Here is a 25377-nt window from a genome sequence, read left to right as displayed (position 1 = left end):
ACGAACCCGCGTCCCCTGCATCGGCAGGCGGACCCTCAACCACTGCGCCACCAGGGAAGCCCTGCATTTTTAAGAATATACTTGGATGATTCATTTGCACATTAATGTTTCGGAAGCATTGTTTGAAAGAAAATCCCCAGCATCAGTCATTTCACCCTTCAGTACTTCAATACGCATTTCTGAAGTACTTGGGGATGTTTTCTTACACAGCCATAATGTTCTCATCACCCAACAAAATTAATAGTAATTCTTTGGTATCATCTAATACCCAGTTCTTAACTCAAATCTTCCTGACTCTCTCAAAATGTCTGTTTCTAACAGTTAAGATCAAGAGCCAAACAAGACCCACACACCACGTGTGGTTGCTATGCCTTTCTTAGTAGAGAGTGACCCCCTTGCTCATTTTTGAGGTTTGTGTGTCTGTTTCAAATCTTCTCTTTACTGCAGAGCGCAGCTGCTTGTCTTGCAGAACATCTTGCAGGGTTTGTGCGTTTGCTTCCTCTCGATGTGATTTGTCCTTCAATCCCCTACATTACCCGAAACTTGGAAGTTAGGGCTAATGCCTTCATTAAATTCAGGTTTAACTTTTTTGGCGAGCATCCTCTAAACAATCAGGAGGATTTTGCCATACGTCCTGCATTTATCTCACTCCCTTTTTTCTGTTTCCTTTGCTGGCGTATTTTAGAGAGTTGCTTCTCAGTGTGGTCTGATGACTGGTAGCCTGGGCATCACATGGGAGCTGTTAGAAATGCAGCGTCTTGGGCCCCAGTATTCTTCCTAGGGGGTCACACTAGGAGGCACACATGCCTGGGGGGCCCACTCATAGCGGCACTGAGATGAACTAGTGGGCTGGGGTCGGGGGGGTCAGCCTAATTGTGAAGTGCTCTATCAAAATTTCATCTAAGTAGTTTTATCCATTGATGATCGTGGCCTGAATTAACTGTATTTCGTTACGACTTGCAAAATTGTGTTTTTATGGTTCTATTATTCCTTCCGCATTCATTAGTAACGATTCTTCTGTAAAGAACTTTTTCTCGTCAACTAGGACCATTTGGTGACCCTGAAATGCAGCGCATACTGGAAAGGCAAGAAAATTGCTTAATGCTTTTCCTTCAATAGTCAATTTTCAGAGTAAGGGCATAATGCCGTCATTACTTCCAATGGTGAAAAATGCAGTGTTTTGATTTGTTTTTGTTTTCTCTCTGTCTTTTAAGTACCATTATGAACCCCTGGAATTTTTGTGTATTCAGTGTGCTTCAGACACTTGCAATTATTATTTTTTTATTGAACTGTAGTTAATTTACAATACTGAGCTAGTTTCAGGCGTACAGCAAAGTGATCCCGTTATACATACATACATATACATATATATTCTTTTCATATTCTTTTAATTATAGTTTATTACAAGATATTGAACATAGCTCCCTGTGGTATACAGTAAATCCTTGTTGTTTACCTATTTTATATATAGTGGTGTGTATCTGTTAATCCCAAACTCCTAATTTATCCCTCCCCACTCCCCACAATTATTATTTTTTAATGTAAACTTTTTTGAAGACAACACATGCAAAAATGGACAAATTCAGATCAGTGAATTTTCAGATTAAATCAAATCCACATGCTGATACCAATTTCGAGAAACAGAGGACATTACCAACATCCCAGAAGTACCTCCCATGGCCCCCTCCAGTTATTACCTTACCCCCAAGAGTAACCACTCTCCTGACGTCTGATACCATGGATTAGTTTGCCTGTTTTGAACTTTGTATAAATGGAATTATACAGTATGTTCTGTTTTGCTCCTGTATTTATGAGATCCAACCCACCTTGTTGTTGATTATTTTCATTGCTGTAGAGTATTCCACTGGTGAATATACCACAGCATATTTTTCTACTGTTGATGGATATCTGGGTTGTTCCAGTTTGGGGTTGTTATGAATAGTGAGGCTATGAAAATTCTTGTACATATCTTTTTGTGAATGTATGAACACATTTCTATTGGGTTTTTGCCTTAGGGTAGGATTGCTGGGTTATGAGTTATGCATGTGCTCAGCTTTAGTTGATAACTACCAAACGGTTTTCTAAAGTGATTGTACCGATTTACATTCCCACCAGCAGTATTTGAGGGTTCTGGTAGCTCCACATCATTGTCAGCACTTGGTATTTTCTTTTTCATTTTAGCCTTTCTGGTGGTTGTGTAGTGGTATCACATGGTGATCTCAGTTTGCCTTTCTGTGAAGTCTAATGGTGCCTTCTCATATGATTGCTGGCTATTTGGATAATCTCGTCTGTGAAATATCCTTTTTCTGTTGGCTTACATGACTTTTTCTGTTGATCTGTAGGAACTCTACAGATTCTGATAGGAATCTTTTGTCAGATGTTTGTATTGCAAACATCTCTCTCTCCGTGGCTTGCCTCTTCATTCTTTTTTTTTTTTTTTTTTTTTTTTTCTGCGGCACGCGGGCTTCTCACTGCCGTGGCCTCCCCCCGCCGCAGAGCACAGGCTCCGGACGCGCAGGCCCAGCGGCCCTGGCTCACGTGCCCAGACGCTCCGCGGCACGTGGGATCCTCCCAGACCGGGGCACGAACCCGCGTCCTCCGCATCGGCAGGCAGACTCACTACCACTGCGCCACCAGGGAAGCCCCTCTTCATTCTTAATGATGTCTTTTGATAAACAGAAGTTCTTAAGTTTAATGAAGTTCAGCTTATCAATTCTTGCCTTTATAGCTAGTGTTTTTTGTGTCCTGTTTAAAAAATATCTGTCTACCCCAAGGTCCTTTGTTTTCTCTTAAAAGCTTCATTGTTTCCTTTTTCATATTTAGATATATGGTCTATCTAAGTCCACATTTAAATCTTCAGTTCATCAGGAACTGACTTTTTGTGTGTGATGTGAGAGAAGAGTCAAGATTAATTTTTTTTTCAATATTGATATCCAAGTGACCCAGCACCATTTATTTAAAAGAGCATCCTTTCACCACTGTTCCTCACCGTCACCTTTGTCATAAATCAGGTGCCCATATGTTTCTGGACTCTCTGTCCCATTGATCTATTTTCTATCCTTGTGCCAATATAATTCTGTTTTAATAACTATAAATTTATAATAATCTTGATGAATGATAAGTCCCCAAATTTTGTTATTCTTCTTCAAGAGTGCCTGAATATTCTTGCCCTTTGCATTTTCATATAAATGTTTAAAATTGGCTTGTGAACATCACCCTTCCCCCAGTAATTTGCTAGGATGTTGATTGTGGTTGTATTGAAGCTATAGATCAATATAGTGATAACTGACAACAACACGGAATCTTCTAATTCATGAACATCATCTGTTCCTTCATTTTAGATCTTTAATCTCCCCCAATCTTTTAATAGTTCTTAGTGTAGAGGTTTTGCATATGTCTAGTTAGAGTTACTCTTAGACATCTGATTTTTTTATGGCTTTTGTTAACGGCGTCTTTTAAACTTTTTCATTCTTCATTTGATCATTGATGGTTCATAGAAATACAATGGTTCTTTGTATTTTGCCTCTGTATCCCATGACCTTGCTCAGGGCACTTATTAATTCTCAATGTCTGTGGATCTGTTGGATTTTTCAATCTACTTAATCATGTCATCTGCAAATAATGACAGTTTTATTTTTTTCCTTTTTAATCTTTGTGCTCTGTATTTTTTCTTTTTTCTTACTTCTGTAAAACCTCCAGTAAAATGTTGAATAGAGGTGGTATGAGTGAGCATCCCTGTTTCATTTCTGATTTTAGGGGGAAAGCTTTCAATAACTCACCAATAAGAATGATGTTGGGAATTCCCTGGTGGTCCAGTGGTTGGTTAGGACTCCATGCTTTCACTGCCGAGGGCATGGGTTCAATCCCTGTTCGGGGTAATGAGATCCCACAAGCTGCGTGGCATAAAATTAAAAAATTTTAAAAATAAAATAAAATAACTCTGGCAGTCCAGTGGTTAAGACTCTGCACTTCCACCGCAGGGGGCACGGGTTCTATTCCTGGTTGCGGAACTAAGATCCCGCGTGCCGCGTGGTATGGCCAAAAATTTTTTAAAAAATAAAAATTAAAAACAAAGAATGATGTTTGCTGAAGGATTTTTGTGGATATTCTTGATTAAAGACATTCCCTTCTATTCCTAGTTTGCTATGAATTTTTAAAATTACAAATCAGTATTGTATTTTATCAAATACCTTTTTCAGCATCTATCATAATGATCATATGATTTTTTTTCTCCTCTTTTTTCTGTTAAAAAACGTGATAAATAAATTGATTCTTTTCGAATTTCACACCTCTCTTGCATTCCTGAAATAAACTCCACTTGGTTGTAAGGTATTATGCTTTTTATATACCCCTGGGTTTGATTTGCTAATGTTTTGTTTAGCAGTATTGCATCTACGTTAAAGAGAGAGATGGCTAATTTTCCTTTCATGTGTCGCTCTTGTCAGGTGCTAATATCAATGTCATGCTGGTCCCACAAAATGATTGGAAAGTGTTCTCTCATCTTCTCTTCCCTGGAACAGTTCATGTAAGATTGGTGTTGCTTCTTTACGTGTTTGGGAGAGCTCACTAGTGAAGCCATCTGGACCTGGAGTTAATGGATTCAGTTTTTAAAATTTGGGATTATTCAGATTTCACTTCTTTTGTCAGTTTTGGTAAATTTACTTTTCAAAGAATCTGTCCTTTTCACCTAAATTGTCAAGCTCACTGGCATAAAGTTGTATATACTATCCTCTTATTATTTCATAAATGTCTTAGGCTCTGTTCTGATGTCCTCTTTTCATTCATATTGGTAATTTATGTGTTTGCCTTTTTTATTTTTCTTGGTCAGTGTTGCTAGGGGTTTTTATCAGTTATATTACTCTTTCTAAAAACCAAACTTTAGCTTTGTTGATTTTCCCTACTGTAGGTTAGTTTTCTATTTCACTGATATATGCTCATGTCTTTATTTCTTCCTGTACTTTCTCTGGGCTTGATTTGCTATTCGTTTAGCTTTTTGAGAAGGAATATTAGATAACTGGTTTTCAGCCTTTCTTTTTTTTTTAATTTTTTTTTAGCATATGCATTTAAGGCTCTGCGTTTCCCCTAAACACTGCTTTAACTGTATCACACAAGTTTTGATTTGTCCTATGTTAATTCTCATTCAGTTCAAAATATTTTAAAGTTTCCATTATGATTTTATCTTTGGCCCTAGGTTATTTAGAAGTACATTGCTTAATTTCCAAGAAGTTAGAATTTTAAGCAGTGGAGTAGCATGCTTTTAAAAATTCTTTCTGGCAACTGGTACGAAAAGGATGTACCCAGAGGGAGAAGTCTTGGAAGAGAAAGGTCAGGAGACTAATGAATGGGTCCAAGCAGGAGACAGTAAGGTCAATGGGGCAGAACTGAGTCCCTGGAGACGCCAAAACGCACATGAGAATTCTGAGAATGATAAAGGTGGTATTTCAAATCTGCAGGGATAATATGAGCTATTTGAGAAGTAATGTTGAGACAATTTCATCTTGGGGGGAGAAAAAGTAAAGCTGGATATATGCAAAAATAGTCTAGATGAATCAAAGACTCAAGCATAAGAAATGAAACAAAGAAAATATCGAAGAAAACATGAGTGAATTATATAATCTCTGAGTGGGGAAGCGTGACACAAAACTCGAGTCATACAGGAAGAATAATTTGACTACATAATAAATGCAGATGTGGGGAAAAATATAAGCCAGTCAAACAGAGAGCTAAGTGAGAAACAGTCTCTAACACATTGACAATTTCTTTTGGACAAAAAGCTCTTATAAATTAGTAAGAAAACAATAAAGACCTCATAAAAATGGATAATGTATATGAATAAGCAGGAAACAAACTTATAATAAGAGGCTTGACTTTACTCATAATTTAAAAAATAGATTTTTTTTTCAAATTTTCTTTTTTTTTAAAGAGCTGGGCTTTTAAAAAATTTTATTTAATTGTTTTTTTGGCTGTGTGTTGAGTCTTCGTTGCTGCACGCAGGCTTTCTCTAGTTGCGGCGAGCGGGGGCTGTTCTTCCTTGAGGTGCGCAGGCTTCTCATTGCAGTGGCTCCTCTTGTCGCGGAGCATGGGCTCTAGGCGCACGTGGGCTTCAGTAGTTGTGGCACGCGGGTTCAGTAATTGGGGCACGCGGGCTTCAGTAGTTGTGGCACACAGGATCAGTAGTTGTGGCACGTGGGCTTCAGTAGTTGTGGCTCGTGGGCTCCAGAGCGCAGGCTCAGTAGCTGTGGTGCCCGGGCTTAGTTGCTTCGCGGCATGTGGGATCTTCCTGGACCAGCACTCAAACCCGTGTCCCCTGCATTGGCAGGTGGATTCTTAACCACTGTGCCACCAGGGAAGACCTAAAAAATAGTTTGGGAACAAAATGATGAGATACTCTTTTAAAACAAGGATGAGGAGGTCCGCACAGTCTGCTCAAGAGATGCTGTGAGGAAATAGGCCTTCCATTCTGTTGTTGGAATATGAATTGGCGCAGCCTCTTTGGGGGACAATCTGTCTGTATCAATTTTCCCCCCAAAATTTTTAGTGAAGAATTTCAAACGTACAGAAAATTTGAAAAACTTGTGCAGCGGACAACCACATACAACACTTAGATCTTACAATGTATAGATTTTGCAATATATATATTTTTGTATATTACGTATATGTAAAATATGTGTGATAGTGCAAATATAACAAAATGTTGACAATTGTAATTGACATATATAAAAATATGTTTATTTATATCCATCTATATATAAACATCCATCCATATATATTCATCTATCCATCCATCAAGCCGTCTTATATTTTGAAGCATTTCAATGTAAATTGCAGACATCAGCACACTTCATCCCTAAGCATTTCGTCATACATATCAGCTAGAGTTCAGTGTTTCCTTATAGTTCTTTTTTTTTTTTTTTTTTGAGGTAAAATTTACCTACAGTGAAACACACAAATTTTAAGTGGACCATCTGATGTATTTTTGACAATGCACACCTTTGTAATCCAAACCCCTATAGAGATATAGGATATTTCCATCACCCCAGGAAGCTCCTTTCTGCTCCTTCCCGGTTAATCTCCATCCTGCATTAGCCCAGGCAATATTTTCTTTTGCTATAGATTAGTTTTGCTGGTTCTAGAACAGCATATAAATGGAATCATACAGTAGATACTCTTTTATATAAGACTTCTTTCACTGAGCATAACGATATTCATGATTCACCCATCTTGCTGTGTGTGTCAATTGTTCGTTCCTTTTTACTCCTGCGTAGTATTCCATTGTCTGAATATGTCAGTTTATCAATTCCCCAGTTGATGGACATTTGGGTTGTTTCCAGTTTGGGACTGTTACAAATAAAGCTGCTATAAACATTCTTTTTCTGAGGTATTTTTGAGGACATGTGTTTTCTCTTGGGTTACTTGATGGGCAGGTACGTAGACAGAATGTATGCAGACCCTCACCCTGGGGCCCGTAGTCTATTTTAACTTTGGTACATGACACGGTGATGAGCATGTGCTCCGTGGCAGGTATAGAAAGTGCACAGTGGGAGGTGTGAGAAGGTAGCAAGTGCTCTGGGACAGAACCAAGGAAGGCCTCCTGGAGGAGGGGGTCTTGGTGCCAACACAGCTTGGTTTAGTGGGAGGACCAGGAGCTCTGGGTCAGACACGCCTGCATTCCAGTCTTATTCCCATGGAAAAAAGGTTCTTGGTAGCGGGGGGACTTCCCTGGTGGTCCAGTGGTTAAGATTCCACACTTCCACTGCATGGGGCATGGGTTTGATCCCTGGTCAGGGAACTAAGATCCCACATGCCATGTGGTTCATCAAAAAAAAAAAAATCCTTGGGAGTCTTGCTTTCCTCATCTGTAAAATGGAGATAGTGACAATGTAGGATGTGATGGAATAACGGTGCCTCTTTTGTTAAATGTTCTTTTTTTCTCTTCAGGCCTGGCTCCCCTGGCCACCTTCAATGTGGACATGGTCCAGACCTGGGTGACTCCCAAGGGAGACGTCCCCTACGTGCTCAGCTCACTTCTGCATCAGGACTCCAGCACCAACCAGACCTGGTGAGTGGGGCCCGGCGCGCGGGGCGGGGTGTGTGAGGACTGATGAGTCCTTGGGGAGCCTGAGAAGGCCCCCAGACAAGCCCTGGGCAACCCACACCCCAGCAGGGGAGAGGCCGTTAGCTCAGGGCCCGTTCTCCCAGCCCCGGCCCCTCTCCTCACCCTGGCCTCTCTGGGGGTGGGGGAGGGGAGGCTAAAAAACTTTTAAAATAAAGTTTATCAAGGCTCTTTTGTCTGTTACAAAAGTAACGTGCTCAACATAGAAATTTTGGACAGTGACGGAAAATATTTCCTTTAAATGGAAAATATGAGGCAGGTGGGTGTGGTGGTTACGAGGAGGCTGTGCATCTGGTCGCCGTGGTTCGGTGACAGCTTCGCTCTGTATTTATAGCAAGGCACGCAACCCCCAGCCTCAGTTTCTCATCTCTGCAGTGGGGGTGATTATTTTCCTACCTCACAGGGTTGTTGCAAAGAGTATTTGAGTTCATGCATGTAAAGTGTTTGGCACAATTTCTGGCCAAATTTAAGATCAATACGCATTACTTTGTATTTTAAACTTCTCATCTGTACCCACCCATTAGATAAGTAAAACATTTTAAGTCTGATAGCATTCTGCTGGTAAGGATGTGGTGAAACAGGAACTTGTAGGAATGTGAGTTGGTATAACCACCTGGGAGAATCATTTTGCCGTATCAGATAGAGCTGAGGATGCAGGTGGCCCTTGATTCAGTGAATCCACCTCCAGATACCAACCCTAGGGAACTTTGGGGGCACACCTAGAGACATTGACTGGGACATTGTTTTGAAATAAGCATCGTCAGAAAAATGGAAGACATAAGGTGTGAATCATACAATGTGACACTGAAAGCAGGTAAAATGAACGAATTGAGTGCAGTGGTTATAAACCGGATCAAGCCTCGAAACACATTGTAAAATGCAAAAGACAAGTTGTAGAATTATTTGTACCATGGCCCTTCACTCCGCAAGCATTTATACAATAACAACTACTGTGTACCAGGCCCTGAGGGAACAGTGGTGAGCAAAGCAGACACAAGTCCTTATGCTTGGGGGAAATAGACACTAAGCAAATAAATCAAATGTAGATTCTGTCAGATGGAGGTAGTGGTGGTGTGCTGATTAGGGACATGTCTTTGGTTTTAGGAGAAGTTCTGCAGTGAAGGGTCACGACACACACTCCAACGTCCTCTGTTGTCACCAAGATGACGTTTAGAGCTGCTCATTTTAAAGCCAGGGTTCAGTCAGAGTTCCTGTGTTGTGTATCGTGGCTGTATCTCTTTAGTCTCCCTTACTCTAGAGCAGCCCTTCCTCTCCCTGTCCTGTTCGTGGCAGGGCTCTTTCTGTGCTTGCTCCACTGCCCAGCTGCCCCTGGCTGGTTCCCTACCCCACCCCTCACCTGCCGCTGCTTTGCTTTGCTTCTGGTCCACGGTGAGGGGTTTCCTTCAGACCCAGCAACCCTGAGCCATGAGCCCAGGGTCCAGATAGCTTTGGGGCAGAGTCAGGTGAGGCACTCAGGGCTCCTGGCTGAGTGGAGCTCTGTTTGGTAGCAGATGGGTGGGCAGTGGTGGCTCCCGAGGCAGCCTCATAGCCCTGGACTTGGGCCATGGCCACACCAGCCAAGCGGGCTCGGACCCTATGCTTGATTTCCTCACTGTCCAGTGAAGAGGCTGGTGACCATTAGATTTAAGTGGTGAGGGCAGGGCCCATTCACTCATTCATTCATTCATCAGTATTTATGGAGCATCTACTCAGCGCCAGGCAAAGCTAGGGGGATAAGGTACTAAAGGAGACAGTCCATGCCCTCATGGAGCTCCCAGGCTCTTGTGGGAAACAGACAAGTTGGTCGATGACAGGAAGAGTGAAGACTGCTCTGTGGGGACGTCCAGGGTGCGTTGGGGACATAGAGGCACGTGTGTCCTTCAGCCAAAGGATGTACCTTGACACTGGGACTTAGGGGCTGAATAGGAATTAGTGTGAGAAGGCATGGGAGGGGGAATCGGGGCTGAGAGCTGCTTGGTCAGAAGTCTGGAAGCCAGCCTGAGCCAGGTGCGGGGGCTGGGAAGGTGTTGGTGGCTGAAACTGAGCGTGATGAGACATTGGATGGGGGAGGTGGGCCATGCTTGGTCAGCCGGCACAAAGGTTTGGGGAGCCTGAAAGGCTTGAAGGGCGGTGAGAAGGTTGTTAGGAATGTTCTGGTTCCAGGAAGAATTAGAGGGAAGCATTGCTCGTGTTTTGTCTTGATAAAGTTCTGTTGCTGCACTATTGCACAGAAAACTGCACGTCATCAGGGTGCCGCTCAGTGAATGTTCACAAAGTGAGCCACCCACGTAAGCAGCGTCCAGATCGAGGCAGAACAGGACCAGCCTCGCGTAAGCCCCCTGCAGCCATGTGCTCCCTTCCACGCACATCCCAGGCGAGAGTTAACCCCCGCTCCCACCCCCGGCCCAGCTCTGCACTTTCTTTCACTGGGTGAATGCACTTCTTTTTATTAGGCACAGGGTGCCCAGCAGTGGAATTGCTGGATCGTGGCTTCTACGCTGGGTCAGCATTCAGTTTTCACAAAGTTTGCAATGTGTGAGCGTCCTGCACTCCCCGCACTCATCAAGGTCGAGGCCGGGTTTCGGCCATGCTGTGACCATCTCCTGCCGAGCCCCCTCCCTCCAGTACCCCAGCAGGGCCCTCACCACTCCAGCTTCAGACCCAACAGACTTTAACCCCCCTCCCTCAGAAGCCAAGCCAAGGGCTTCCCTGGTGGTGCAGTGGTTGGGAATCTGCCTGCCAACACGGGGGACACCTTTTCGAGCCCTGGTCTGGGAAGATCCCGCATGCGGTGGAGCAACTAAGCCCGTGCGCCACAACTACTGAGCCTGCGCTCTGGAGCCCGTGAGCCACAACTATGGAGCCCACGTGCCACAACTATGGAGCCCACGTGCCTAGAGCCCGTGCTCCGCAACAAGACAAGCCACTGCAATGAGAAGCCCGGGCACCTCAACGAGGAGTGGCCCCCACTCGCCGCAACTAGAGAAAGCCCACGTGCAGCAACGAAGACCCAACACAGCCAAAAATTAATAAATTTATATATTAAAAACAAATGCCAAGCTGAAAGGCCACAGTGGAAGAGGGGACTTTGAAGTATCCAGAGCAGAAGGCTCCGAGCCCCCCAGGGATGGGGGGAAGAGCCCACTTGGGTCCAAGAAAACCTCCCTGGACACCTGCTGAAGCAGAGAGGGTCTCACGGGTTTGAACGTGCACCGGGGAAGGATGTGGTGGGAGGCACCTCTGGGTTCCTGCCTCAAACCTTGGAGCCTGAGACCACGGGCTGCTGCACAGGGCAGGAAACGCGCTTCTGGCCGCCCCGGCCGCAGAGGAACAGGCTGGGCTCCTCGTGCAAGGACCACACGTGCCTCTCTCTCCCTCATGTGGTTTCTACGTAAGTTGTAACAGCCAGGGCTGGCAGCATCATGGACTTGGCCGCTGCAGCGGGGTGGAGTGGAATATAACGAAGGCCTTCCCCCTGGGCGGTATGGGAATAGACTCTGAGGACAGAGATGAGTTACAGCTGGGTGAAGCCAGGAGATGGGCTGCACTCAGCCCAGGTGTGATAGGGTCCCTGGGGCTGTCAGCTGATGGTGAGCTCAGTTATAGTTTAGTTTGCCAGCCACTCAGTCGGTAAACCTGGAGATCAAGAGACCACCCACCATGGTGGAGGTGGTTAAAGGGGCGGGCGGCAGAGGCAGCTCAGACGGGGCCCCGGGCCCCCGGCATTGCGTGACTGTGATATGGGTGGCAACCTTGGGTTCTGCAGTGAACAGCCTGTGCAGCTGTACATGGTGGTCTCTCAAGAACTCACAGTCTAGGTGGGAACAAAAGCCAAGGATAAGGGTAGGTGTCCAGTGGTGAGGGCTTCCTGGAGGGCTTGGAGGGGTCAAGGTGCTCCTTCTTTTGGGAAAAGATTTCCTGAGGAGCTGGCACTTGGGAAGGTCGTTCTGCAGGAAAAGGAGCCGAAAGGCATTGCAAGCGGAAGCAACAGCTTGGGCCAAGGCCTAGAGGAGGAGGGAGAGCTGAGGCTATTCCAGGCCCGCACCTACCCCACCAAGACGTGGCTGGGTTGGATCCCAGTTCTGAGCCCACCTTTACGGGGGAGCAGAGAATAAGGTGCTGGGCCCAGGGCTGAGACTCAGGCTGGGAGGGGTCTGCGGAAAGAGGCAAAGTTGTTGAGCAGGCGACCTAATTTAGGGGTTCAGCTGCACGTGGTCCTCTGCCCCTCAGCCTTGCCCCAGATTAGCCCCCTCATGTGCTGCCTCGGCTGTTGTTCAGTCGTCATTTAACAGATGTTTACCAAAGCCCTGCTCTGTGCCAGCCACTGTTCCAGGTGCTGGAAATAACATGGCAAACGAGAGGCAAGGGGAACTTGGGGAACTTGGGAGGTCTTGGACTTGGTTCACTGTTACCAAGCTCCTCTCCCCGTAGACTGTAAGTTTCCTTGGGGAACTTAGAGTCTAGGGGGAGAGACTGATAATAAACAGTAAACAGGATGCTATCAAACGGGGACAAGTTCTGGGAAGGAAATAAATGGGACGATGCAGAGCAGAGTAACTGGGTTGTGAGGTGAGGCTGGTTGGAGAAAGCATTTGTGAGGAGGTGACAGTTAAGCGAGGCCAAGGAATAAGAATGAGCCAGGTTGGGGAGAGAGGGGGCGCAGCAAGGCAGAGGGCCCAAGCCAGGAAAGAGCTGGGGGCAGCCTAGGAACGGAAGCCGGCCAGTGCGGGGCTAGAGCTTGGAGAGCAAAGGAGCAGGAGGGGAGTCTCAGCGGTGGGGAGGTGCTAGATCGTGCAGGGCCCCGTGGGCTGCAGCAAGGGGTGTGGACTCTTCACCTAAGTGCACAGGAGGCAGCTGAAACAGGGCAGTGACGTGGTGTAATCTACAAGGGTAAATTTATTTTATTTTATTTAAACATTTATTTATTATTTACTTATTTTCCTGTGCCGGTCTTAGCTGAGGCACGTAGGATCTTTGTTGCGGCATGCATGTGAGATCTAGTTCCCCGACCAGGGATCGAACCCGGACCCGCTGCATTGGGAGCTCGGAGTCTTACCCACTGGACCACCAGGGAAGTCCCAAGAGCAAATTTAAAAAACAAACAACAGAAAAAAATAACAGGGGGCTATTACTACACACCAGGCAAGATGATGGTGGCAGGGGAAACAGAAGAGATGTTCTCTATATATAGAGATATATATATATATATATATATATATATATATATATACCTAGATATATATATATATATCTCTATATATAGAGATATAGTTTGGAGGAAGAACCAACAGGGTTTACTGATGGATTTGATGAAGGGGATGAGTGAAAAGACGAAGCAAGGGTGCCCCCAGGCTTTGGACTTCAGAACATAGTGGTTGGTGGTGCCATGTATTGTGTCAGGGAAGATGGAACGGTTCAGTTCAGGCAATGGAGAGCAAGACCATAGTTCTGTTTCGAACGTTCTAAGTTTGAGATGCCTATTAGACAATGGGCAGTTGTTTATTTATTAGTTTCCTAGGGCTGCTATAACAATTCATCACAAACTTAGTGGCTTAAAACAGCACAAATGACTATCTTATAGTTTGGGAGGTCAGATGTCCAAAGAGGGTTTTACTGAGCTGAAATCAAGGCATTAGCAGGGCTGTGTTCCTTCTAGAGCCTCAAGGGGAGGATCTGTTTCCTCACTTCCTTTGGGTTCTAGGCGCTGCCTGCATTCCTTGGCTTGTGGCCCCTTCCTCCATTTTTAAAGGGTCTGATAAGGACCCTTGTGATTACATTGGGCCTACCTAGATAATCCAGTATAAATTCCCCAACACAAGATCTTTAACTTAATCTACGAAGTCCCTTTTGCCATAAAAAGTAGCGTATTCCTGGGCTCTGGGGGTTAGGACATGGACTTCTCTGGGCGGGGCAGGTCATTATTCTGCTTTCTAGAGCTGCGCTGGTCTGGCTTCTGGTGGAGGGATGCTAGCATTGCAGATATAAAGGTGGGAATGTCAGCATTGATAGGTGTATTGAAGCCAGGGATTGGAGGGGGGATCAATCACCAGGGAGAGTGTGTGGGCGAGGAAAACAGGGACCCAGCCCCAGGACACCAGTGACATTTAGAAGTCAGACAGTGAATGAGCAAGCAAAGGAGTTTGAGAAGGAGTAGTGAGAGAGGTCAGGGGAACCAAAAAGAAAGTGGTTCAAGGGAGAGACGGTTACTTCTGCCCCGGGCTGTTGAGAGGTTGAGGAAGATGAGGGCAGAAAGGTGTCCCTTGGGTCTGACGATGTGTGGACCACCACTGACCTTGACAGGACCCGTCGGGGTGGAAGTCAGCTTGGGCTGGGGTAAGCTGGGTAGGGCACACACACAGGTGTAGATTTTATTATTATCCTGTCACCCATGGAGATAAGTGAATGATACGTTTCATATTTTTTTTAAACATCAAGTAACGGGAGGTGAGGAAGTGGAAACATGACCTCGTTCCTGGCCCCCAAACCACTGTAACTCATCATGACTTGTCTAATCCCCTTTATAAAGCTTCCCCGTTATAAAGTCCTCCGTGGCTTCCTACTGCCCTCAGCATAAAACCTTGGACTTGGTTCAGTGTTATCAAGCCCAGCCTCGGGCCCCTTCCCCAACAGCCCCCACTCACAGCTCCTAGGATGGGGCGCTCTCTCCCTGTCTCGGGGCAGCCCTGATCCTCCCTGGGCAGCATGCACACGGAATGTTTAGGCTGACGCTGGCTCTCTACTGTCTCCCTGGGCAGGGGGCAGAGTTTGCCATTGGGAATCACATCTCCTGAGGCTGCCTTAACCAGGCTGAGGGGCCCAGAACCTCCAGTTCTGACCTGCCCCTAGGAGAGGGGCACAAGTGTGCTCTTCTCAGGAAGTGCTGTCACTGGGGCCAGGTGGGGCAGGCGCCCTTGCAGCCACTAGGAAGGCAACAGAAGGAAGGCTTCTGTCCCCAGCAGAAGCAACTGTGCCGCTGGTGGCTTCCTGGTTCCCCCCACCGCCATCAAAGAGCAGCGAGTGCTTATTTACCACCAATATCACCCCATTTCTGTCAGGGTAGGCCAGCAGGCAGAGAGGGGATGCACTTAGCCATTTCCTGCCTGGAGCTGTGCAAAGGTTGAGCCCATGCCTCCCTCGTAATGCAGATCCACCATCCTGGGCTGGGAGCCTGCCTGCCTTTCCAGGTCTGGTCTTCTCCATAGTTTTCCCCACAGGGAACCTGTGGGTCTGTGGGCCTGGAATGGAAGGACTGTGTCTGGGCAGGTAGGGAGGAAAAGGGAATCGCTGACCAGCTCAACTTTGCTGCCAACTCTTTCGCTCAGGCTCCTGGTAACCAGCCCCAGGACCAGCAGGACGGCAGGGCCCCTGTATCAGTGTTCCCTCATTCAGGATGAGCTCCATTGCCAGCCAGTAGGTAAGTCAGCCCCTGCTCCCGGGAATGCTCCCAGGACCTCCTTTCTAGGAATCCCACTCATCCAGCCCAACCATTGCAGTCTCTCCACCCTAGCCTCCACCACCAGCCACAGCAAGCCTTCCATCCTGGTGCCCAGTCCCATCCCCACCCAACCCTAACCCCCAGCCCACCTTTCTGGACCCAATCCTAACAACAAAAATGAAACCTAAAATGGATGGAGTGCTTACTGAGTCACCTGACACTCTGCTAAGTGGTTCGCGGACTTTTAATCCTTAAAACCACACCATTTTACAGAAGAGAAAGCTACAGTTCAGAGAAGTCCTTTGGTTTCCACTGTGACTAAGGTCCCGCATCTGAGCAGCACCACAGACGCAAACCCAACTCCACCCGATTCCAAATCCCAACCTACCGCAACTCACCACGCCTCAGTGGAACCCGCGCCCCCGCAATCTAACTGTGGCCATCCTAGCGCCTAGCGTGGGGTCTGCCATATATTAGGCGCTCAATAATGCTGTTTGAATGAACAAAGGAATGGACCTAATTCGCTCGTTGACCAAACTCCCCCCATTCTGCCCAGCCCAACTGAAGGCCCACTTTGCTGACGACCGTTGGGCCATGTCAGGTGGAGTCCTGGTCTCTGTGGGAGGGGCTGTGTTGAACAGCCTCCATCTCTGCATCAGAAGGGCACACAGTCCGGCAGGGTGACTGAGTGATCCTGGGACTCAAAAATGCAAGTCTCCTGAGGCCCACAGTGGGGCGGGAGGGGAAGGAGCTACACTTCTTCCCCTGGGGATGTGGGGCAGTAAGATTCCCCGGAGACAGGACTCTGAGAGGGGAGAGTTCATTGGATTCTAGGGCCAGTCCCCCAGCCTCTTGCCATTCCTCCCTGGTACTGCGCACACCTGCCAGCTGGTGCTTCTCTGCCTGCCTGCCCAGCAGCCCAGGGGCCCCTGGACAACCAGCACCAGGTCTAGGTGTTTCTGGATCCCTATCACCATCTGTCGCAGGCTGGGCACAGAGCAGACATCACGGGGCATATGTGGAATGAGACACCGAATGAGCCTGGGAGAGAGGCCTGTCCTTGAAGGCCCCCCGCATCCAGCTTCTAGAGGATGCTCTGAGTGGCCAGCTCTTCCTCATGGGGCTTTGACCAAGATGGCCCTGTGCCCTCTGGCCTTGGCTCCTGGGTTGCCTCCCAGCATTCCGCCCTCCTTACCTGGGCCTCACTGTTTCAGAGAATGTCCCCATCCCAAAGGGGAGGTACCGTGGAGTGACAGTTGTCCGGAACCACCATGGTGTCTTGGTGAGTATGCGTGGCGAGGGAGGATGGAGGGCCTTGGGGAGCTGGTGCTACCCCTGTGGTTGACCGTGGTGGATACCAGTCCTGACTGGCGTGTTATTCTCAGGGCTGAGCCCAGCTGTATCCCCGGCAGCCCCAGGGCTGCCAGCGGCTCTGAGCTGGGTACTCCATGTGACCCAGCACACTGACCCTGGCAGCGACTCCTACCCCTGGTGAGGGGTGAGCACGCTGTCCCTGCGTCCCCTGCCTGGTTGAGCCACTGGGTTCTGACGGGGTGTGGGTGTGGCTGCGACGAGGGGGCCTGGGCTGGGGGTGACCGGGGCTTTCCCCTCCTTTTCTCCCCCTCCTCTAGATCTGCATTCAAGTGACGACCCGGTGGCCCCAGAGCCTCAGCTCAGAGCTCACAGGCAACTGCATCCTGCTGGCCCCTGACCTCCGTCCCCGTGCCCGGGTCTACTTCTCCGACCTTGGTAAGGACTGGACCCTCGTTGGACAGCTCTGAAGGGATATCCTGGGGTCTGCAAGAAGAGGCGCCAGCCCGTGGTAGATGCAGAGGGACACAGAGGCCCGAAGAGGGCAAGGCAGGCTTAGGCCCCATGTGAAGGAACCAGGGCAGATCTAAGAGCAGGCTTACCTGGAGGTGAACGAGGAGGCCATCTGACTCTGAGCTCTTCCGTGTGTACTTTTTAAAGAAAAATTACTGGACCCTGATGTCCCTGTGGATGCTGGAGACTGCTCCAGGAACAAAAAAGGCAGCATGGAGAACGCAGCCAGGCCGCGCCGGGAATTGAAGGTGGAGGAGGAGGAGACAGAGGACGAGGACGAGGAGGCAGCTGGTGAGAAGAGGCAAATCTGGTTGCTCCCAGAGCTGTCACAGCTGACTCCCTAGGCTGGAGACCTCCAGGGCTGAGGTGTGCCTAGGTCCAAGAGATGGAGAGCAGTGGCTGGATTCTACAGGCCTGGCCAGTCCCAGCCCTGTCTCTCTCCATCTTACAGCTGGGAAAACTGAGGCCCAGAGAGTGGGGGTGCTGGGAGTGACTCACGCAGCAAGTCAGAGCCTGAGCAGGTTCTGGCTCTCTCTCTGCCTCTGAGACAAAGGCTTCCCTCTTGGGAGTGGCACCGATGCCCTCCCTGAACTGAGCCCTCAGGGCTTGAACTGGGTGGGTGCCCTTCAGGGCAGGACGAGTTGCCCTCACTCCTGCCCCAGATGCCAAGCCCACTCCTGACCTGTTCCCTGTCTTGGCCCAGGCACCGAGATCGCCATCATCCTGGATGGCTCAGGAAGCATCGATCCCCCAGACTTCCAGAGAGCTAAAGACTTCATCTCCAACATGATGAAGAACATCTATGAGAAGTGCTTTGAGGTGGGCTTCCCTAAGGGCTGGACTCACACAGCTTGTGTGTTATCTACCTCTGGGAACAAACCACCTCAAAACATCCACCAGCGATCTGCTCTCCTTCTATCGGGTCAGCTGTTCGGTCTGGGCTCAGCTGGGTGGTTCTTTTGCTGGTCTTGCCTAGAGTTATTCCTGCAGCTGCAGACACGTGGTTGTTTGACTGGACCCTAAGATGCCCTCGCTTGTCTGGACCATGTGTCTCCAGCAGCCCAGCCCAACTCTTTCATGGCAAGCACTTTCCAAACCTCTGATTATATCACATTTGCTGATGTCGCATTGGCCAAAGCAAGTCACCTGGCCTATCCCGGAGTCAGTGTGGAAGAGGGGGACTACACAGGGACACGGATTCAAGGAGAAGTCTGTGATTCACTGGGAGCCATTACTATCATACCTTCCTCCACCCCCACTGGCTTAGAGATTTCCCTCTGCCTGAGTATTTCCTCCTGCCCAGAAACTAGGAGGAATGAGTGGATTCTTCCACTGCTTCCAGGCGGAGCCATCTAAGGGGCAGGGGTGGCCTTGGGCAACTCTGCCAAACTCCTTCCCTCTCGGCCCCTCCCCTGCAGTGCAACTTTGCCCTGGTGCAGTATGGGGGAGTCATCCAGACAGAGCTTGACCTTCAGGACAGCCAAGACGTTACAGCCTCCCTCGCCAGAGTCCAGAACATCACTCAAGTGGGGAGTGTCACCAAGACTGCCTCTGCCATGCAGCATGTCCTGTGAGTGTGAGGGCAACAGAATTACCTGTACACCTACTGAGTGCCAGTCCACGGCCCTGCCCAGAGGCTCTGAGGCATCCTACCTGGAGAAGGTGGCTGGACAGACTGTGTAGAGGAGAGGGTCAGGGTTCAGGCTCTTCCTTGGCTGAAAGGGGACACTGTGAGGTATTCCAACCCAGCCTTGACTGATAGATGACACCCCAAGACAGTCCTCCAAAGACTCCTGCGAGCAGCAGTAGGGCACGGTGCTTATCAGAGGGGCTTAGTGGGCAGCAGGCTCCCTGGGTTCAGTCCCAGCAACAGTTTGTACTCTTGAGACCTTGGGCGAGTTGCCTAACTGCTCTATGCTTCAATTTTCTCACTTTTTTTTTTTTTTTTTTTTTTTTTTGCGGTACGCGGGCCTCTCACTGCCGTGGCCTCTCCCGTTGCGGAGCACAGGCTCCGGACGCGCAGGCTCAGCGGCTGTGGCTCACAGGCCCAGCCGCTCCGCGGTACGTGGGATCCTCCCGGACCGGGGCACGAACCCGTGTCCCCTTACATCAGCAGGCAGACTCTCAACCACTGCGCCGCCAGGGAAGCCTCAATTTTCTCACTTTTAAAATGAGAATAATAGGGAATTCCCTGGTAGTCCAGTGGTTAGGACTTGGCGCTTTCACTGCTGAGGCCAGGGTTCAGTCCCTGGTTGGGGAACTAAGATCCTGCAAGCCGCAAGGCGTGGCCAGTAATAATGATTAATAATAATAGTAATAGTACTTGCCTTAAAATATGTACGGTGCATACAGAGTGCCTGGCGTCTAAGTTCTATGTAAATCTTAGCCGCTGTTTTTAATATCATTATTATTCCCACACATACACACGAGGAATAGACTCCAGTGCTGTCCAGCACCTTTCTTTTTCTTTTTTTAAAAATAAATTTATTTATTTACTTATTTTTGGCTGCATTGGGTCTTCGTTGCTGTGCACTGGCTTTCTCTAGTTGTCCAGCACCTTTCTATTGGGGGCAGGTGAGGGGTAAGAACGCCTGTGTTGCAGCCTCACCTCCACCCGCGCAGCTGTGTACCCAGGGACATCACCACCCCTCTTTGGGCCTTTGTTCTCCCAGGAGGGCTCCTTAATCCTCTTCAATTCTAAAACAGGTCAGTGAATAAAATCTCCCCAGGGCTCAGTCATCCCTTTGGCAAAGCTCTTTCCCTTTACTCTCCCCGATTTAGAGACAACATCTTCACACCAAGCCATGGCTCTAGAGAAAAGGCATCCAAGGTCATGGTGGTGCTCACTGATGGGGACATATTCGGGGACCCCCTCAACCTCACAACTGTCATCGACTCCACAGAGATGCAAGGTGTTGAGCGCTTTGCCATTGGGGTAAGAACTAGGTGCTGGGGGTACCTCGTGACCCTGTGCAGCCTGGGGTGGGGAGAAGCCAGGGCTCGTAGAAGGGCTTCAGTAAGCAGCTTACCCAAACCCTGCTGCACTCACAAACACCAACTTCTCTTCTTTCAGCCCCCGTGTCCCATGCACCCCGCACTCCCCACCCCACTCAGGGTCTTCCCCGAAGACGGCTCATTTCCCAGTGGTGGTCACAGCTCACTCGCCCAGCAGTGATGAGGAGAGCAGTGGACACCCTGGGAGCCCACAGGAGGGATGTCAGGGAAGGTTCCAGGAGGAGCGGGTGCTGAGCTGAGTCTCGGAGGACAAAGAGGAGTAGCTGACGTAGGGCACAGGGGAGGCGGGAAGGGCTCTGCAGGCAGAGGGAATAGCGTGGGCAGGGGTGAGGAGCCGGTGTGTTCAGGAAAACACACGTAGAGTGTGTGGAAGAACAGGGAGCAGGGAAAGAAGGAGGCCTGGAGAGCCCTCGCGGTGCTGGCCCACTGACCCAGGGCCTCTGTGCAGGTGGGAGATGCATTTAATAAAACTAGGGCGTACAACGAGCTGAAGCTGATCGCCTCGGACCCCGATGAGGACCATGCCTTCCAGGTGACCAACTACTCAGCGCTGGATGGGCTGCTGAGCAAACTGCAACAGAGCATCATTAGCGTGGAAGGTGAGGCTCCAGGTCCCTGGCCACCCTGCGGCAGCCCCCTCGGCATTCAGCAGGAGGCCCGAGGCCCACGCTCCAGCCCTACTCCAGTCCTCCCTCCATGTGGCACTCTGGCGACTCCTGTCACCTCTCTGAGCCTCAGCTGTTCCATCTCTAAAAAGGCAACAATATCCCCAGCCTTCCTCACTTCCCCCAAATTCCATGAAACTCTGATGAGAAGCTCTTTCTGGTACTGGAGGAAGAAGGGTGACTGGGGCATGATTCCTGCTCCCAGGAGCTCCCAGGTGAGGAAACTGAGGCCCAGGAAGAGGGAGGGGACGGCCCTCTTCCCAGCTATGCTGCCAGTAGCTACTAAAGCAGGACCCAGATCTCTACTCCAACCTGATGCTCCTCCCATCCTACCAGAACCTCCTTCCCTCTGGGAGGAGGCCAAGCCGGACCCTTCCCTGACTTGGTTTCTCCCTTCACCTTGGCCCACAGCAGTCTCACTGGGCTTCTTGGCTTCCAGGCACGGTCGGAGATGCCCTCCACTACCAGCTGGCACAGGTCGGGTTCAGCGCCCAGATCCTGGACGAGGTACGTGGCCGACTCAGCACCAGGCAGGCTCTCCACAGAGGAGGGGCCCCGGCGACTCCCAGGGACTCAGGGTCCCCTGGCTCTCAGTGCCCTGTGGTGAGGCCTCTGAAGGAGCCAATTTAAGATTTTTTTTTTTCATAGAGATTTTTTTTTTTTTTTTTCATAGAGATTTTTTGATGTGAACCATTTTTAAAGTCTTTATTGAATTTGTTACAATATTGCTTCTGTTTTATATTTTGTTTCTTTGGCCCCGAGGCATGTGGGATCTTAGCTCCCCAACCCGGGATCAAACCTGCGCGCCCTGCATTGGAAGGCAAAGTCTTAACCACTGGACCATCAGGGAAGTCCCATGAAAGAGCCATTTTAGGACAAAGGAAAACACTTCTGTGTGCTCGCCCTAACCCGGACCTTTGAGGTCGAGGAGAGAATGGCCCTGTTTATAACAGGAGGTCATTTCGTCCTGTGCTCAAGGATTAAGTGCTTCCTTAACACAGACTGGTAATCCCCAGGCCTGGGTGGGCTTACCTACCAAGCCGGGTACTTCTCCCCACCAGAGGCCCTGTTCCCCACAGACGGGGAGGGATACGGGCAGTGAGGACACCGTCCTTGCATGTGGTGGAAGCGCGGTTAGCACATCAGTCGACACAGGTGGGCCTTGGGTGCCAGACTCAGGCTGTGCAGACTTGGAGGACATGAGCCCCATTTTGCTCAGTCGTACTTTTTTTTTTTTTAATTTAATTTATTTATTTTTGGCTGTGTTGGGTCTTCGTTGCTGCACGTGGGCTTTCTCTAGTTGCAGCGAGTGGGAGATTCACTTGCGGAGCACAGGCTCTAGGCACGCAGGCTTCAGTAATTGTGGCACGAGGGCTCAGTAGTTGTGGCTCGTGGACTCTAGAGCACAGGCTCAGTAGTTGTGGCGCACTGGCTTAGTTGCTCTGCGGGATGTGGGATCTTCCCGGATCAGGGCTTGAACCTGTGTCCCCTGCATTGGCAAGCGGATTCTTAACCACTGTACCACCAGGGAAGTCCCTCAGTCATACTTTTTAAAATGCTCAATATCTGGGCCCCGGGTTGGATTTCTGCCCCAGGGGTTGCTGGTACTGGAGGGACAGCTGCCCTGACAGGGTCATGGGTACAAGGCAGGAACCCAGTGTTTGCCTCTCGCCTTCCTCCTGCGCCTCTGGCCGGGTGCACTGAATGCCCCTCATCCCCCCTGCAAGGTCTGCTGTGCTGGCAGGTAGACCCGACGCCACCCTGGCTGGCCCTGGGTCCCTCCCGCTCAGATGGCCGCCAACCCTTGTCCCCTGCAGGGGCAGGTGCTGCTCGGTGCTGTAGGGGCCTTCGACTGGTCGGGGGGCACGCTGTTCTACAACATGAGCAGCCGCAAGGGCCGCTTCCTGAACCAGACGGCGGTGGATGCCAAGGCTGTGCAGTACAGCTACCTGGGTGAGGGCGGGGCCTGGAGGCTACCTGGGTGAGGGCGGGGCCTGGAGGCTACCTGGGTGTGGGCGGGGCCTGTACAGGGACACAGGCTGCAGTGCACTTCCTAGCTGGGGAGGGCCCAGGTCGGTCACACGGACTGAGGGAAGGGCCCCACTTAGGGAGCCTGAGGCTGCGAATTAGGCCTGCTTGGTACCAAAGCGCCAGGTCCCGGCAGCTGCCTAGGGAGGTAGGGCCTCTCTGTTAGTAATGGCAGTGGGTGACCCTTCACCCCTCCTCAGTCTTCATGCACTGCGTTTGTGATGAACGTGTGTGGAGTGCATTTTGAGTGAAGCTGTATGTATGATCGTGTGTGTCTGTCCCATCTGTATAGTGGGACACACGTGTGTGAGCAGCCGCATGGGTAAGTGGAGCCACTGCTGATGATTTTAAAAGGATGTGGAAGATAGTCTCTCCATTTTTGCCTCCCTGCCCAAGCTACTTCGAAGTCCTGGCTGGGAAGGGGGGCGGGGCAAAGGAGTGGCCCGATGGGAGATCCTGATGACAGTTCCACATCCCCCCCTCCACCAACAGGTTACTCGGTGGCGGTGCTGCACAAGGCCTGTGGCCTCTCCTATGTGGCAGGGGCTCCACAGCACAAGCGGCAAGGGGCTGTGTTTGAGCTCCGGAAGGAGAGCAGAGAGACCAACTTTGTACCAGTGCTGGAGGGCGAGCAGGTACTGCTGGAGAAGGACCCCCGCCCCCGTTATTACAGATAGGGATCTGGAGGTCCCAGAGGGAAAGGGGTGGGCTCCAGGGCACACAGTGGGTTGGGGACCCAGCCTGGGCAGAACTCAGGTCTCAGAACTCAGCCTCTGCCCCGGCTCTGCGTGTCTGAGCGCCAGCTGGTATCCCCCATCGTGGGGGATCAGGCTGTTCACCCAGTCTCCTGTGTTATTCTGGTGAACAAATTGATCTGGTCTGACCCGAAGTTGGTGGCCCAGGAAGAGCAAGAGCAGAAGTCCAGCGTTTCTGAGGGCTCTGGCGGTGGCGGCTGCCTCCCCAGCACTCCCTGTGAGCTGCGTTCCCTCTGGCCTGTAGATGGGGTCCTATTTTGGCTCTGAGCTGTGCCCTGTGGACGTCGACATGGATGGGACCACAGACTTGTTGCTGGTGGCCGCCCCATTTTACCACATTCAAGGCGAGGAGGGCAGAGTCTACATGTACCGTGTGAACAAGCAGGTGGGAGAGTCACCATCTTCGCAAGGTGGCTGAGGCTGTGGCTGCTCAGCCTGGGGCCGAGGTGACAGAGGCTGGGAGCGCCCCGGCCCTGCCTTGTACCAGAGGGCGGTGATGGGGAGCTCAGGGTGGATGGCAGCCTGGTGGGGCGACTGCTTCCCTCCGTCCCCTCCCCCACTTTCTTACTTCCCGCACCCCATCATCTCATGTTGATGATGATGACATCGCAAATAGCTGCACGGTTGACAAAGCGCATCCTGTCTGTGATCTCACTTGTTTCTCACAGTAACTATGGGAGGTAGCTGTTACTCCCATTTTACAGATGAGAAAACTGAGGCTCAGTGATGTTGAAACTTGCTCCAGTTTATAGAGCAAGTGTGTGGTGGAGCCAAGGCGAGAAGCCAGGCCTCCTGATCGCCAGCCCAGTACCCCAATCATGGGAGCAGAGGGTTGCAGCTCTTGGTCCTGGACTGCAAGGCAGGAGGACTCCAGCTTCACCACTCACTCACTGTGCAGACTTGGGAAGGTCTCTTGCCTCTTCTGAGCCACAGGCTCCCTCCCTGCTGGAGAATCAGAATCAACAAGTCCTCGAGCATACTCCCTGGGGTGGCAGTGGGGTGGGCACCCCGCATCCCTGTCTTGAGGGCTGAGCTGCCTCTCTGCCTTACAGGATGGTTCCTTCTCCTTGGTACGCACGCTGAGTGGCCACCCCAGGTTAACTTATGCGCGATTTGGCTTTGCCATGGCGACCGTGGGGGATATCAGTCAGGATGAGCTCACAGATGTGGCCATCGGGGCCCCCCTGGAAGACTTTGGGGCAGATGATGGTGTAGGCTTCGGCAGCGTGTACATCTACAATGGACACTCTGTCAACCAGCTGGCTGACCTCTCTACCAACCAGCCACAGGTGATCCGCAGGGCTCTCTCTTGCCTCTACTCTGGGACTCTGACCTTCCCCAGATATGATGGCCTGAGACCCAAGCCAGCTCCAGTCCTAAGTGCCAGGCAGGTCCCAGAGGGTTGAAGGACAGAAGTCACTTGGAGGTTCTCACCTCAGACCCTTCCAGTGGGGCTAGAGGTTGTGGCAACATCCATGTACTTTCCTGACCTGTGACTCCCTCCTTCTTTGGCATTCCTGACCACGGACCTGCCTCAGATCC

The 25377-nt window shown here is 50.1% G+C and overlaps 1 protein-coding gene across 1 annotated transcript in view; it reads left to right on the top strand.

Moving 5' to 3' along the window:
- The window catches only part of ITGAE (integrin subunit alpha E), a 55546-nt gene that overhangs the window by 2678 nt on the left and 27491 nt on the right, over positions 1–25377 (top strand). The window contains exons 2-15 of the mRNA XM_065898045.1: positions 7939–8059; positions 15436–15527; positions 16763–16830; positions 17180–17297; positions 17520–17663; positions 18076–18191; positions 18791–18942; positions 20154–20307; positions 20836–20986; positions 21492–21559; positions 22870–23005; positions 23573–23715; positions 24080–24220; positions 24888–25124. Coding sequence (XP_065754117.1) covers positions 7939–8059; positions 15436–15527; positions 16763–16830; positions 17180–17297; positions 17520–17663; positions 18076–18191; positions 18791–18942; positions 20154–20307; positions 20836–20986; positions 21492–21559; positions 22870–23005; positions 23573–23715; positions 24080–24220; positions 24888–25124 — 1841 coding nt within the window. The remainder of the gene's footprint in view (positions 1–7938; positions 8060–15435; positions 15528–16762; positions 16831–17179; positions 17298–17519; positions 17664–18075; positions 18192–18790; positions 18943–20153; positions 20308–20835; positions 20987–21491; positions 21560–22869; positions 23006–23572; positions 23716–24079; positions 24221–24887; positions 25125–25377) is intronic.

The sequence above is a fragment of the Phocoena phocoena genome, chromosome 19 (genome assembly GCF_963924675.1).
Source record: "Phocoena phocoena chromosome 19, mPhoPho1.1, whole genome shotgun sequence".
NCBI classification, from domain to species: domain Eukaryota; kingdom Metazoa; phylum Chordata; class Mammalia; order Artiodactyla; family Phocoenidae; genus Phocoena; species Phocoena phocoena.
The sequence above is the reverse complement of the archived record's forward strand: the minus strand, read 5'-3'. Positions and strand labels throughout refer to the sequence as shown.